The sequence below is a fragment of the Phyllobates terribilis genome, unplaced genomic scaffold (assembly GCF_046119375.1).
Source record: "Phyllobates terribilis strain yellow unplaced genomic scaffold, ASM4611937v1 Scaffold_3__8_contigs__length_932513732, whole genome shotgun sequence".
Taxonomy (NCBI): Eukaryota; Metazoa; Chordata; class Amphibia; order Anura; family Dendrobatidae; genus Phyllobates; species Phyllobates terribilis.
In genome coordinates, this window is record NW_027362763.1 from 720,170,800 (window position 1) to 720,184,460 (window position 13,661).

A 13,661-nucleotide genomic window follows, 5' to 3' on the forward strand; every position below is an offset into this window, starting at 1 on the left:
GCGTTGTAGGGAGGTCATACAGGCACGTGGAGGCCACACACAATACTGAGCCTCATTTTGACTTGTTTTAAGGACATTACATCAAAGTTGGATCAGCCTGTAGTGTGTTTTTCCACTTTAACTTTGGGGGTGACTCCAAATCCAGGCCTCCATTGGTTAATAAATTTGATTTCCATTGATGATTTTTGTGTGATTTTGTTGTCAGCACATTCAACTTTGTACAGAACAAAATATTCAATGAGAATATTTCATTCATTCAGATCTAGGATGTGTTATTTGAGTGTTCCCTTTATTTTTTTGAGCAATGTATATGCAACAATTCTCAATAGGATTTAAGTCTGGGCTTTGACTAGGCCACTCCAAAGTGTTGCTTTAGCAGTATGCTCTGGGTCATTGTCTTTTTGGAAGGTGAACCTCTGCCCCAGTCTCAAATCACTGAGACTTAAAACAGGTTTTGCTCAATAATATTGTGTATTTCGCACCATCTTTCCCTTGACTTGGACCTTTTTCCCTGTCCCTGCTGCCGAAAAACAGTTCTTGGGGTGATGAGCTGTGTTGGTCTGGCGCCAGACATAGAATTTACCTTGGTGGCCAAAAGTTAAATTTTGGTCTCATCTGACCACAGTACCTTCCTCCATACATTTGGGGTGTCTCCCAGGTCTTTTCGCAAACTCAAAACGAGCCTTACAATTTTTGTAAGCGAAGGCTTTTTCTCTGCCCATTCTTCCTATAAATGCCACGTCTATGGAGTGTCCGACTTATTGTAGTCGTATGGACATATTCACCAGTTTCTGCTTGGAAACTCTGCAGCTCCTTCAGGGTTACCTTTGGTCTCTGTACCACCTCTCTCATTAATGCCCATCTTGCCTGAGCTGAGAGTTTTGGTGAGCGGCCCTCTTTTGTCAGTTTTGTTGTGGTATCATGTTCTTATCATTTGATAATGCTCCAGGGGATCATCAGAGATTGAGATTTTATTTTATAACCCAATCCTAACTTGTACTTAACTTTGTCTCTGACTTGTTTAGAGATCTCCTTGGTCTTCATGGTGTTTGGTTAGTGATGCCTTAATGGTGTTGCAGCCTCTCTGACCTTTCAGAAAAGGTGTGTATATACTGACAGACATGTGACACTTAGATTGCACACAAGTGGACTTCCTTTCACCAAGCATGTGACTTATGAACGTAATTGCTTGCACCAGAAATTTTTAGGGGCTTCACAGCAAAAAGGGTGACTACATATGCACATGCCAATTTTTAGTTATTTGATTCCATACATTTAATTTATACCTGTATTTTTCTCACTTCACCAACTGTCTATTTAGTGCTAATGCATCACACACAAATCGGATTACAAAAAAATGTAAACACAGATTGTAATGAAAGAAAATAGGTAAAAAGCCAAGGGGGTTAATTGCTTCGCCTGCCACTGTAGCCTTACATCCAGGCACCTTACAAGTGACATCTTCTCTGAAGTTGTTCTCGTTCTTTTCTTCTCCATCTGATCCAGAATCCAGATGCCAAGTCTCCAGCTTTCTGCAGCATACCTCCCTTAATACCAAAAATGTCACATTGGGGCAGGGTGCCGATTAGTGCTTCTCTGACCTTACACCGGAATAATATTCATGTCAGAAAGAATCAAATACAATGGAATCCAAGAAGCAGGATACCGGAACAGCACCCCATATTCTACCGGCTGTTATTTGATCTGGCTGAATTCCACTCATGGTTTTAATATTTCTCATCAGTTTTAAAAACTGATGGTGGTAAACTTTTTTTTTTTTTTTCCCCTCCATTGACTTTTACCAATGGATGAGAGGAAACCTGGCTGGAAACTTGAAGTAGAAAAAGTCTTCCATTTTTTTTTTTGCCGTTTTTAATGGATCCCCAAAGGATTTTAATAATAGAGTCTGCTTTGCAAATCAGATGAGGATCGGGACACACAAATTAGTTTTTAAAAGGGATATACAGTATTTATGGATCAATGAAATTATGGGTCCAGATGGGTGGATACAGCCTCAATCATGTACCGTTGCTCGGTATATACTATGTATTTTATGACCTTTCCATAGCCCCGGTACATTTACTTTTTTTCAAGCAGATCAGCTGCTGGAAACCGTTATGAACATCTCTTTCCGGCATGTGATCTTGCATCCTTTACATCAACAGCTGCCCAGATTCCTGCTGACACAGAAGCTACATAACTATTTTCGATGCATCAAACGGGATTGGAGCAATTTTACAACTATGCAAGTGACCAAAACAATTACTGTGCTGGTGGCTTGAGAAGTGACTGGTGTGAGCGCTGAGAGAGCGGAGCTGTGCTGATGCCTCCTTTATGCCTCACAAACTCCAGCTTTTATCCACATGTAACCGCAATTACTAGTGATGGTTATTTCCCATTGGTTTACAGTCAGTGCTGCCTGAATAGGGTGTGACGTGATTGCAGGTGAAAACTAAATACATGGGGCAGCTATGCAAGATCAGCAGCTCCCGGTCCACTGTAAGAGACAGCAGCATTGAAAAATGGCTTGCTATTAACATTATTTAGGCTCAAGGCTTTGGAATACAGGACAGCGGATTCATTTCTGCACTCAATTTTTGCAGCAAAATGAACAAAAGTTTTTTTTAATGGCAATTCAAAATAATTTAACGTTTGTCCCAATCCAGACCTTCATCAGAACTGTACAAAATAAACGTGACACAAAAAACAATAATGAGAATCTATGATTGTATGTAACCATATGTGATTTTTTTTTTCTCCCTTATCCACAATATGGAATTTTCTGTTTGACATGGTTATACTCAAAAGTTTACATACCCCACCAGAATTTTTCCTTTCTTCGCCTCGTTTCAGAGAATATGAATGATAATAAAAACACTTTTTCTCCACTCATGGTTATTGGTTGGGTGAAGCCATTTATTGTCAAACTACTTAATGACAACCAAAAACATCCAAATGACCCTGATCAAAAGTTCACATAACCTGGTGATTTTGGCCTGATAACATGCACAGAATTTGACACAAATGGGTTTGAATGGCTACTAAAGGTAACATCCTCACCTGTGACCTGTTTGCTTGTAATCAGGGTGTGTGCATAAAAGCTGAGTGAGTTTCTGGGATCCAGACAGACTCTTGCACCTTTTATCCAGCCTCTGACGTTTCTGGATTGTGAGTCATGGGGAAAGCAAAAGAATTGTCAACGGATCTACGGGAAAAGATAGTTGAAACTGTACAACCCCTGGCAAAAATTATGGAATCACCGGGCTCGGAGGATGTTCATTCAGTTGTTTAATGTTGTTGAAAAAAAGCAGATCACAGACATGGCACAAAACTAAAGTCATTTCAAATGGCAACTTTAGGGCTTTAAGAAACACTAAAAGAAATCAAGATTAAAAATGTGGTACTCAGTAAGGGTAATTTTTTTCAGCCCAAGCAGAGGGAAAAAATTATGGAATGACTCAATTCTGAGGAAAAAATTATGGAATCATGAAAAACAAACACACAAAAGAACACTCCAATACATCACTAGTATTTTGTTGCACCACCTCTGGCTTTAATAACAGCTTCCAGTCTCTGAGGCATAGACTTAATGAGTGACAAACAGTATTCTTCATCAATCTGGCTCCAACTTTCTGTGATTGCTGTTGCCAGATCAGCTTTGCAGGTTGGAGCCTTGTCGTGGACCATTTTCTTCAACTTCCACAAAAGATTTTCAATTGGATTGAGATCCGGACTATTTGCAGGCCATGACATTGACCTTATGTGTCTTCTTTCAAGGAATGTTTCACAGCTTTTGCTCTATGGCAGCATGCATTATCATCTTGAAAAATGATGTCATCATCCCCAAACATCCTTTCAATTGATGGGATAAGAAAACTGTCCAAAATACCAATGTAAACTTGGGCATTGATTAAAGATGTAATGACAGCCATCTCCCCAGTGCCTTTACCTGACATGCAGCCCCATATCATCAATGACTGTGGAAATTTGCATGTTCTCTTCATCCTGTCATCTTTATAAATCTCATTGGAACGGCACCAAACAAAAGTTCCAGCATCATCACCTTGCCCAATGCAGATTCGCGATTAATCACTGAAAATGACTTTCATTCAGTCATCCACAGTCCACGATTGTTTTTCCGTAGCCCATTGTAACCTTGTTTTTACTGTTTAGGTGTTAATGATGGCTTATGTTTAGCTTTTCTGTATGTAAATCCCATTTCCTTTAGGCGGTTTCTTACAGTTCAGTCACAGACATTGACTCCAGTTTCCTCCCATTCGTTCATTTGTTTTGTTGTGCATTTCCTGTTTTGGAGACATATTGCTTTAAGTTTCTGGTCTTGACGCTTTGATGTCTTCCTTGGTCTACCAGTATGTTTGCCTTTAACAACCTTCCCATGTTTGTATTTGGTCCAGATTTTAGACACAGCTGACTGTGAACAACCAACATCTTTTGCAACATTGTGTGATGATTTACCTTCTTTTAAGAGTTTGATAATCCTCTCCTTTGTTTCAATTGACATCTCTCGTGTTGGAGCCATGATTCATGTCAGTCCACTTTGTGCAACAGCTCTCCAAGGTGTGATCACTCCTTTTTAGATGCAGACTAATGAGCAGATATAATTTGATGCAGGTGTTAGTTTTGGAAATGAAACTTTACAGGGCGATTCCATAATTTTTTCCTCAGAATTGAGTGATTCCATAATTTTTTTCCTCTGCTTGGCCTGAAAAAAATTACCCTTACCGAGTACCACATTTTTTATCTTGATTTCTTTTAGTATTTCTTAAAGCCCTAAAGTTGCCATTTGAAATTACTTTAGTTTTGCCCATATCTGTGATCTGCTTTTTTTCAACAACACTAAACAACTGAATGAACATCCTCCGAGCCCGGTCATTCCATAATTTTTGCCAGGGGTTGTATAACACAGGAAAGGCATACCACAAAATAGCCAAGGAATTGATAATGCCAGTAAGCAGCATTCAATCAGTGATTAACAAATGGAAAATCAGGGGCTCTGTAAAAACCAAACCACGGTCAGGTAGACCAACAAAAATTTTGGCCACAACTGCCAGGAAAATTGTTCAGGATGCAAAGAAACACCCACAAATAACATAAGCTGAAATTAAGGACTCTGAAAACTAGCGGTGTGGTTGTTTCAAGATGCACAATAAAGAGGCACTTGAAGAAAAATGGTCTGCATGGTCAAGTCGCCAGAAGAAAGCCATTACTGCACAAATGCCACAAAGTATCTTGCCTACCTTAAGCCAAACAGCACAGAGACCAGCCTCAAAAATTCTGGAACAAGGTAATTTGGAGTGATGAGAACAAAATTGAACTTTTTGGCCACAACCATAAACGTTACATTTGGAGAGAGGTCAACAAGGATTATGATGAAAAGAACACCATTCCTACAGTAAAGCATGGAGGTGGATCGCTGATGTTTTGGGGATGTGTGAGCTACAAATGCACAGGAAACTTTGTAAAAGTTGAAGGAAAAATTAATGCAGTACGTTGTCAGCAAATACTGAATGCAAATTTGCACTCATCAGCCTGGAAGCAGCGCATGGGACGTACTTGGACGTTCCAACATGACATCGATCCAAAAGACAAGGACAAATCGACCTGTCACTGGCTACAGAAGAACAAAGTGAAGGTTTTGGAGTGGCCATCTCAGTCTCCTGACCTCAATATCATTGAGCCACTCTGGGGAGATCTCAAGCGCGCAGTTCATGCTAGACAGCCCAGGAATTTACAGGAACTGGAGGCTTTTTGCCAAGAAGAATGGGCAACTTTACCATGTGAGAAAATAAAGAACCTTATCGGCAACTACCACAAAAGACTTCAAGCTGTCATTGATGTTAGAGGGGGCAATACACGGTATTAAGAACTTGGGTATGTGAACTTTTGATCAGGGTCATTTGGATGTTTTTGGTTGTCATTAAGATTTAAAAAGAGAAAACACAGTAGTTTGACATTAAATGGCTTCACCCAACCATTAACCATGAGTGGAGAATGCAAACTAATGACGTAACAAATCATACAATGTAATTTTCTGGATTTTTTTTTTTTTTTTAAGATTCTGTCTAACACAGTTGAAGTGTACATAGGATAAAAATTACAGACCTCTATTCTTTGTAGGTGGGAAAACTTGCAAAATCGTCAGTGTATCAAATACTTATTTTCCCCACTGTATATAACTTGGACTCCTAAATAATACAGTGCAAAATAATATAATGTTTCATTCCCAATCCGGACTGTCATGAGAACTGTACAAAATAAACTTGACACAAAAACAATGAGAAAACATAGCTAGAAAAATGAATATTGACATATACAGTTGTGCTCAAAAGTGTACATACCCCAGCAGAATTTTTCCTTTCTTGACCTTGTTTCAGAGAACAGGAATGGTAACAATTTTTTTTTTTTTATTGCATGAAATAAGTATTTGATACAAAAGAAAAACAAATTAATATTTGGTCCAGAAACCTTTGTTTGTAATTACAGAGGTCAGACGTTTCCTGTAGTTCTTGAACACATTTGCACACACTGCAGCAGTGATTTTGGCCCCCTCCTCCATACAGATCTTCTCCAGATCTTTCAGGTTTTGGGGCTGTTACTGGGCAACATTGAGTTTCAGCTTCCTCCAAAGATTTTGTATTGGGTTCAGGTCTGGAGACTGACTAGGCCACTCCAGGACCTTGAAATGATTCTTATGCAGCCACTCCTTAGTTGCCCTGATTGTGTATTTCGGGACATTGTCATGCTGGAAGACCCAGCCATGACCCATCTTCAATGCTCTTACTGAGGGAAGGAGATTGTTAGCTAAAATCTCATAATACATGACCCTATCCATCCTCCCTTCAATACGGCACAGTCGTCCTGTGTCCTTTGCAGAAAAGGACCCCCAAAGTATGAGGTTTCCGTCACCATACTTCAACGGTTGGGACAGTGTTCATGGGGTTGTACTCATCCTCCTTCTTCCTCCAAACACAGCGAGTGGAGTGGATACCAAAAAGTTCTATTTTGGTCTCATCTGACCACTTGACCTTCTCCAATGCCTCCTCTGGATCATCCAGATGGTCATTGGCAAAATTCAAACGTGCCATGTGCTGGCGTGAGCAGGAGAACCTTGCGTGACATGCAGTACTTTAATCCATGCCTGCATTGCATGTTACTAATGGTAATGTTTGAGACTGTGGTCCCCGATCTCTTCGGGTCATTGACCAGGTTCCTCCCATGTAGTTCTAGGTCGATTCCTGACCTTTCTCAGAATCATCCTTACCCCACGAGGCGAGATGTTGCATGGAGCCCCAGACCAAGGAAGATTGACAGTCATCTTGTGTTTCTTCCATTTTTTAATAATTGCGCCAACAACTGTTGCCTTCTCACCAAGCTGCTTGCCTATTGGCCTGTAGCCCATCCCAGCCTTGTCCAGGTCTACAATTTTGTCCCTGGTGTCCTTAGACAGCTCTTTGGTCTTGGCAATGGTGGAGAGGTTGGAGTGTGATTGATTAAGTGTATGGACAGGTGTTTTTTATACAGGTAACAAGTTCAAACAGCTGCAATTAATAAAAGGTAATGAGTGCAGTGTAGGAGGGCTTCTTAAAGAAAACCTAACAAGTTTGTGAGCCAGAATTCTCGCTACTTGGTAGGTGATCAAATACTATTTAAAAATAATATAACGTGATTATCTGATTTTTATTTTTAGATTGTCTCACAGGTGAAGTGTACCTATGATAAAAATTACAGACCTCTCCATTCTTTGTAGGTGGGAAAACTTGCAAAATCAGCAGAGTATCAAATACTTATTTTCCACACTGTACGTAGTATAACTCAGAGCTGCATTCACAGCTGACAATCGAAATCAGTGGGCACCTTTATATTAGATGAACCTCTAACAACTCAGCCCCTACAGAGTCTACATAATGTAATGTTGTTATACCACATTCTGCTAAAGTTCGATTTTCATATCAATTACAATCCTACTTGCGAAAACAACACTGTGCAAACACTGAACCAGCAAGAAAAACTTGAGAGATTTGAGCTCCACTGTCCAGATGAAATTAATTGGAGCTCTGTCCATTAAGACAGTTTCACATACTTGGGTTTCGCAGTCTGAGTAAGGGCGCAGTCAAACGGTCGTATAAATCGGACCCAGTGCACGGACTGGCAGGCAGCTCTCCCGACTCGAGAATGACAGCGACATGCATTTCTATGCAGCTATCATGCTCTGGTCAGCATAGCCGCCGGCCAGTCCAGGCACTAAGTTCTGATTTATATGGCTGTCTGACTGCGCTCTAAGGACTACAATGCACGGAATGCCCAAGGGTCTCCAGCCCCGAACCATACATGCCTATGAGGCTGTGGAGTTCAGACCAGAAGACCTGCAACCAGATCCAGACATCACAATCCGTGAATGGGCTGCAAAACTTTGAAGTGGAAAACTAATCATGAATAGGCTCTGACCCCGGATATATAAAATATAAGTGTAGCAAAGCAAAATAAAAATCAGATAGTGACAGATTTTAGGTCCAATTCATCAAGTCCAGCGATGTTCTCACCAGTCTTGATGAGGTGGTGTGTTAGTCAGAAGCTCCTGATTCATGAAAAGGAGCACGCTGCTTCATGAGTCAGGAGAGTCTGATGAGTGACGTGCCCCTCGACAAAATTATTATCCAGTCAAGGACTGGAGTGAATTTCTGGCATATTGAATGCCACATCTCGACATGAATTAGACAAGGTGCAGAGTCAAGCTCCTGTCCCATCAACTTGGGTAGAGCTGGGAGAAAACTGAATGGTGTGATAATGGCAAAAGTTGCAACATTTTTGAGTTGAACCAAAATTTAGCAACTTTTCACATCTTTTATGCCACTTTATATAAAATTTTTGACAAATCCAGGCCAATTTATAGGAGTCCATTTTATTTCATTAAAATGAAACATGTTTCCAGTTGCTGATCCTTAACACGCTGTGGACTCAAAATATGGTTTCAAGTAGGTAAGCAGATGAATCTACTAGGTCAAAAGAGTAACATGACCATTTAGAGATTTCCCTTTGGGTTTCATTTACCAGTATTTTTTTTATTGCTTCCCTGCATCTAAACTAAAACATGAAGCCAACATTTTTTTCTTTTTAATACATTTTGTGTTTATTTGTTCCGTCCTTACAGCTCCTCTGCAGACCTAGACATCCCTATGCTGATGGACTGTATACAAACCCTTTGGTAGTCAGATCCTACAGATATTCTCTATGGTTGCTACCCTGCTTCTTGCTCCCACAAGAGGAAAATTTGGATATAGGATCAGACTGCAAACTCGGTTCTTCATTTCATATTCAAACTGGAACTTTTCAAGTTAACACATTGAACTTGAGACTTTAAGAAGTTGTCCACTACTTTTACATTGCTGACCTATCCTTATGATAGGTTATCAATGTATGATCGGTTAGGGTCTAACACCCCGGCACTTCCGCCAATCAACTGTTCTCAGTGGCAGGAGCTGCCAGCTGGAAGTACTTACTTGCGGAGCTGCTCCGTCTACTTGTAGTGGCTGCCGCAGGGTACTACACATCCGCCTCTTATTGATTTGAATAGGAGGCGGATGTGCAATAACAAGCCGAAACTACAAGTAGACAGAGCAGCTCCGCAAGTAAGTACTTCCAGCCGGCGGCCGCCACCACTGGTGCCGGCCATTGATGACCTATCCTAAGAATAGGCCATCAATGTATAAGTCAAGCTTGGGGAGCGCTCTAGCCCAGAGAACAGGAGGCTTGGAAGCAGTGCACTCCGGAAGACAAGATGAGAACACATCTTTAACTAAACGGAACCACTGATATTTAAAACTCATTGTTTCCATGTCAATCGTGTTCATGGCCTTTGGAATCTGGAACTTTATTAAAAAAAAGTAATGTACACACATGCGCTGTACAATTTGACGCATTTTTCATATATCAAGTCTATGACTATAGCTTGAAAGGAATAAGAAACAGTTAAGTACAAGTGTTACTACTGTTCTAATGAAGCTCCAGATCTTTAAGGAATGTCCTGGTTCTGTATCTTTGTATTTTATTGCAATTATGGAGACACTCTACGCTGACCAAAAAACTGCTGCGTGAAAGTGGCCGGTTTTACGCAGCAGTAACATGACAGCTGGGGAATGTCAGGGGCAACACATGCAGAGTACTCAGGCTTAGGTCTTGGATATTTTAATGAATCATCATTGATCGGTCACATTACAATTTACAACGGGAAACAAAATACACATAAAAAAAAACATGGTAAAAATGCAAAATAAAAATCTCATTCTTCCTTCTGCAGCTCTTCTTTGTCTAGTGACAGATGCTTTTTCAGCTGTTCCTTATAATATTCTACGCTTTCCTAGAAAAGATATAAAAGTTTTAGAGACAGGGATTTAACGTTGCCAGATACAGTACAGCCAAGCTCACCAATATCCAAAGAGTAATGTGAAACTCTGCTCTGGAGCCCCGCGACTGACTAGATTTGGTAGCCCAGTCTTTAGCCAAGCCCTATCTTATACCACTGTCCTCTTTATAGTGGACAGAGGGGCTATTTGAGCATCATTCAGGCTCTGGGAGTGACTGTGACCCCTGCACCCCCTAAACAAATTAAATGGGAAACAAAAAGTGCCAAACCATGAAGTCGCTCGCTGAGTGTACATTGAATGATCCATCATTTAACTGCAGCGTAGCCGTGATATGTATCCTGGTTTCTGGGTTATTCCATAGACTTCAAACCATAAAATGTCATTAAAACTTTAGACAATTCGATGCTAGAAATAGTGCCACACTTCTCTACAGGTTGTGAGTGGTACTGCCGCTAACCCCAGTTCATTCAGAGCTGAACTATGACACCAGAAGTAAGCCGTGGACAGATGTGACGTTATTTCTGGACAAAAGCAGCCATGTTTTTCTAATCCTGTACAATCTCAGTTAGGCTAAAACAAATCCAGCTTTTTTTTAGCCAAACCTACAAGTGGATTTACATGGAAGAAAAAATATATAAAAAAGGGAAGATGTATACTTTTTTTTGGCTCAAACTGCATAAAAAACTGCAGAGGTATTATTAGGAAAACTTGTGTATGTGAGCCCACCCTTAAAAGGGAAAAATGGGGGATAACATCCTGACCACTGGTATACCCAACAATCTCAAGATTGGGGTTCTGCAGCGCACTGGCTGAATTGAGAGGAGATCCAGTACGAGCACCTGCACTCCATTCATTGTCTATGGGACTGGCAGAAATAGCCGAGTACAGAGCTTGGAAATGATGAAGATCCTAGTGGTCAGCCCCAAGGATTCGGTAAGCACACCCCTATTCTATGGATAGATGATAACATTGAATCTTGGGAATAGCCCTTTAAAGGAGGTTGGTCTTTACTTTATTGATGGTTTACTGTTAGGATAGGTCATCAGTATCTGATCGGTGGAGGTGCGATATAACTGGCTCCCCTGCCAATCTGCAGTTGCCGGCAGCGGCCAGAAGTTCTTGGATGCTGCCATAACACAGCAGTTCTGTCATTGCAATAGTGGTCAAACCTGGGTACCCCAGATGCACCCCTAATTTAAGTGAATAGGTGGTGGATCTATAGCAGCCAATGGAGTTGCTGTGATCTGGTAGCATTGGAGAACTTAAGTCCGCCTCCGGTAACAGATGAGCGGTGGGGAGTGCCGCCACTGATCAGATATTGGTGGCCTACCCTTGTGGATAAGCCATCAATAAAAGAAAAAAGCAGTGGGCAACCCCTTGAAGGACATTCTCCTCTAAAAGCTACAGCTATGGAAGAAGCTACTGTATTTCCTTAAAGGGTACAATGTTGAATGAATCTCAAAGAACAAGCTTTGTACAGAGACATATAGAAGAATATGTAGGTCTTGTGCACAGAGAAATCGGTTATGTGAATGAGCCCTATGGGATAGTAGGTTTGTTTGATTTGTGTGTGAAGAGCAAGAAAACCAAAATTGTGGAAAGAAAGAGAAAAACACAGCTAAGTCAGGAAGTGACTGACATTTTCACTATGCAAAGTTTAGCTTTTCTTACAATAAAACAAAACTAAAAAAAAATGAAGAAAAAAAAAATACAATTTGTGTATTTAAAAAAAAAAAAAACAACAAATGTGGCGTAAAACACTGGGATCCATTATCTGACTTTGTATAGACGTGGAACTCGGGGCTTTTGAATGTCACCGTTAATCTACGTCTTCACATCTTAGGAACTTCTGATTGCCGCTTCTTGCAAAGAGTTGAAAGCTGCAAACAACCTCTGACAAAACAGATTTGTTGTGCCTTAAAACCGCACTTTGCAAAAATGAAACACCGCAAAAACAAAAGCAATTAGTGGTCAATAAATAGAAGGGATTAAAATCACCTTTCAAGCTCCAAAGTGGAGAGAAAGCCTCCTCCTCGGAGGACGTATACCTTCAATATGACCTGCAGACGTGTGCGGCTGATTCTATCTCGGGCTTTTAACACATTAATCCACAGAAGGTTATCGACTCCCAAAAGTATAGCTAAATTAATCCTGGAGCTCGGAGCAGCGAGCACTTCACATGCACACGGCCTGTGGAGGATTCTCACACAAGATTTAATCCCCGTGTAATTAAGTACCCCCCCTCCCCAGACCGTGGTGTTGTGTTTATTACCGGCTCGTACGACGGAGAGGTACGTGTAAATTAGGAAGTACTCACAGGGGGCTCGGAGAATGGGACAGGCTTCCCTGCGCTTCTTAGAAGGACTGCCAGGCGTTTTAGGAACAAGTCATCTGGATCAATGTGCTCGGCTTTGGTTTTCTCATACAAAGCGACTGCGGCATCAACCTCCTTGTTTGATTCTAGAGGGAAATTTTAAGGAAGAGATTAAAAAGGCGGTCAAGTAAATTACTGGCAGAAGAAATATGGGGTGTGGATTGTTCACTAAAGCAAGATATAAAAAAAAAAATGTAAGTAAAAATGTTCTCTGATATATACTATCTTTCTAAAAAAAACTCTAGAGCCATTCTTTTCCTTGAGCTAAAGATCAGATTTACTTAAAGGAAAATTCCCATCTACAAGATCCTATCTCAATATGTAGTAGGTTTAATAATAATATTAGCAAATACCTCCAATTAGAAATGTAGTATAGTTCTTCTGATTCACTATGTTGCTTACCTTATGTGCAGGGCATTGCAGTAGCTAAGGTATCCATGGTTGTGACCACTCAAATAGTAACAGTTTGCCGTTATTGGTCGTAACCATGGATACCTAAGCTACTGCAATGCCCTGCACATTGGGTAAGCAACATAGCGAATCAGAAGAACTATACTACATTTCTAATTAGAGGTATTTGCTAATATTATATTACATCTACTACATATTGGTATAGGATCTTGGAGATGGGAATACCCCTTTAAGTCAATGGTTTTGAGCTGCAATGCCAGATATAACCTATGGTCAGGAGTCAACCAACAAGTCAACAAAGGCACAAAAATACCTTGTACTCATCCGCTGATTGCCCAGTAATGCCGATGCAATCTCGGGTGGTCATGTTAGTCTTTGCGAACTGTCCTGAAGTGATGATCTCCTGAGGCCTCATGTACGTGGTCGGGTCATAAGCCCTGAAGGTCAGTTCAGAAAGAGTGGAAAACCACCTGAGAGACCACACTGGAGGGATG

At 40.7% G+C, this 13,661-nt stretch overlaps 1 protein-coding gene across 1 annotated transcript in view; it reads right to left on the bottom strand.

Moving 5' to 3' along the window:
- Nucleotides 1–10,187: 10,187 nt before the first annotated feature.
- Nucleotides 10,188–13,661, bottom strand: part of LRPPRC (leucine rich pentatricopeptide repeat containing) — a 146,030-nt gene continuing 142,556 nt past the window's right edge. Inside the window, exons 37-38 of the mRNA XM_073672042.1 lie at nucleotides 12,700–12,842; nucleotides 10,188–10,375 (exon numbers count right to left, since the gene is read on the bottom strand). Coding sequence (XP_073528143.1) covers nucleotides 10,298–10,375; nucleotides 12,700–12,842 — 221 coding nt within the window. The 3' untranslated portion in view covers nucleotides 10,188–10,297. The remainder of the gene's footprint in view (nucleotides 10,376–12,699; nucleotides 12,843–13,661) is intronic.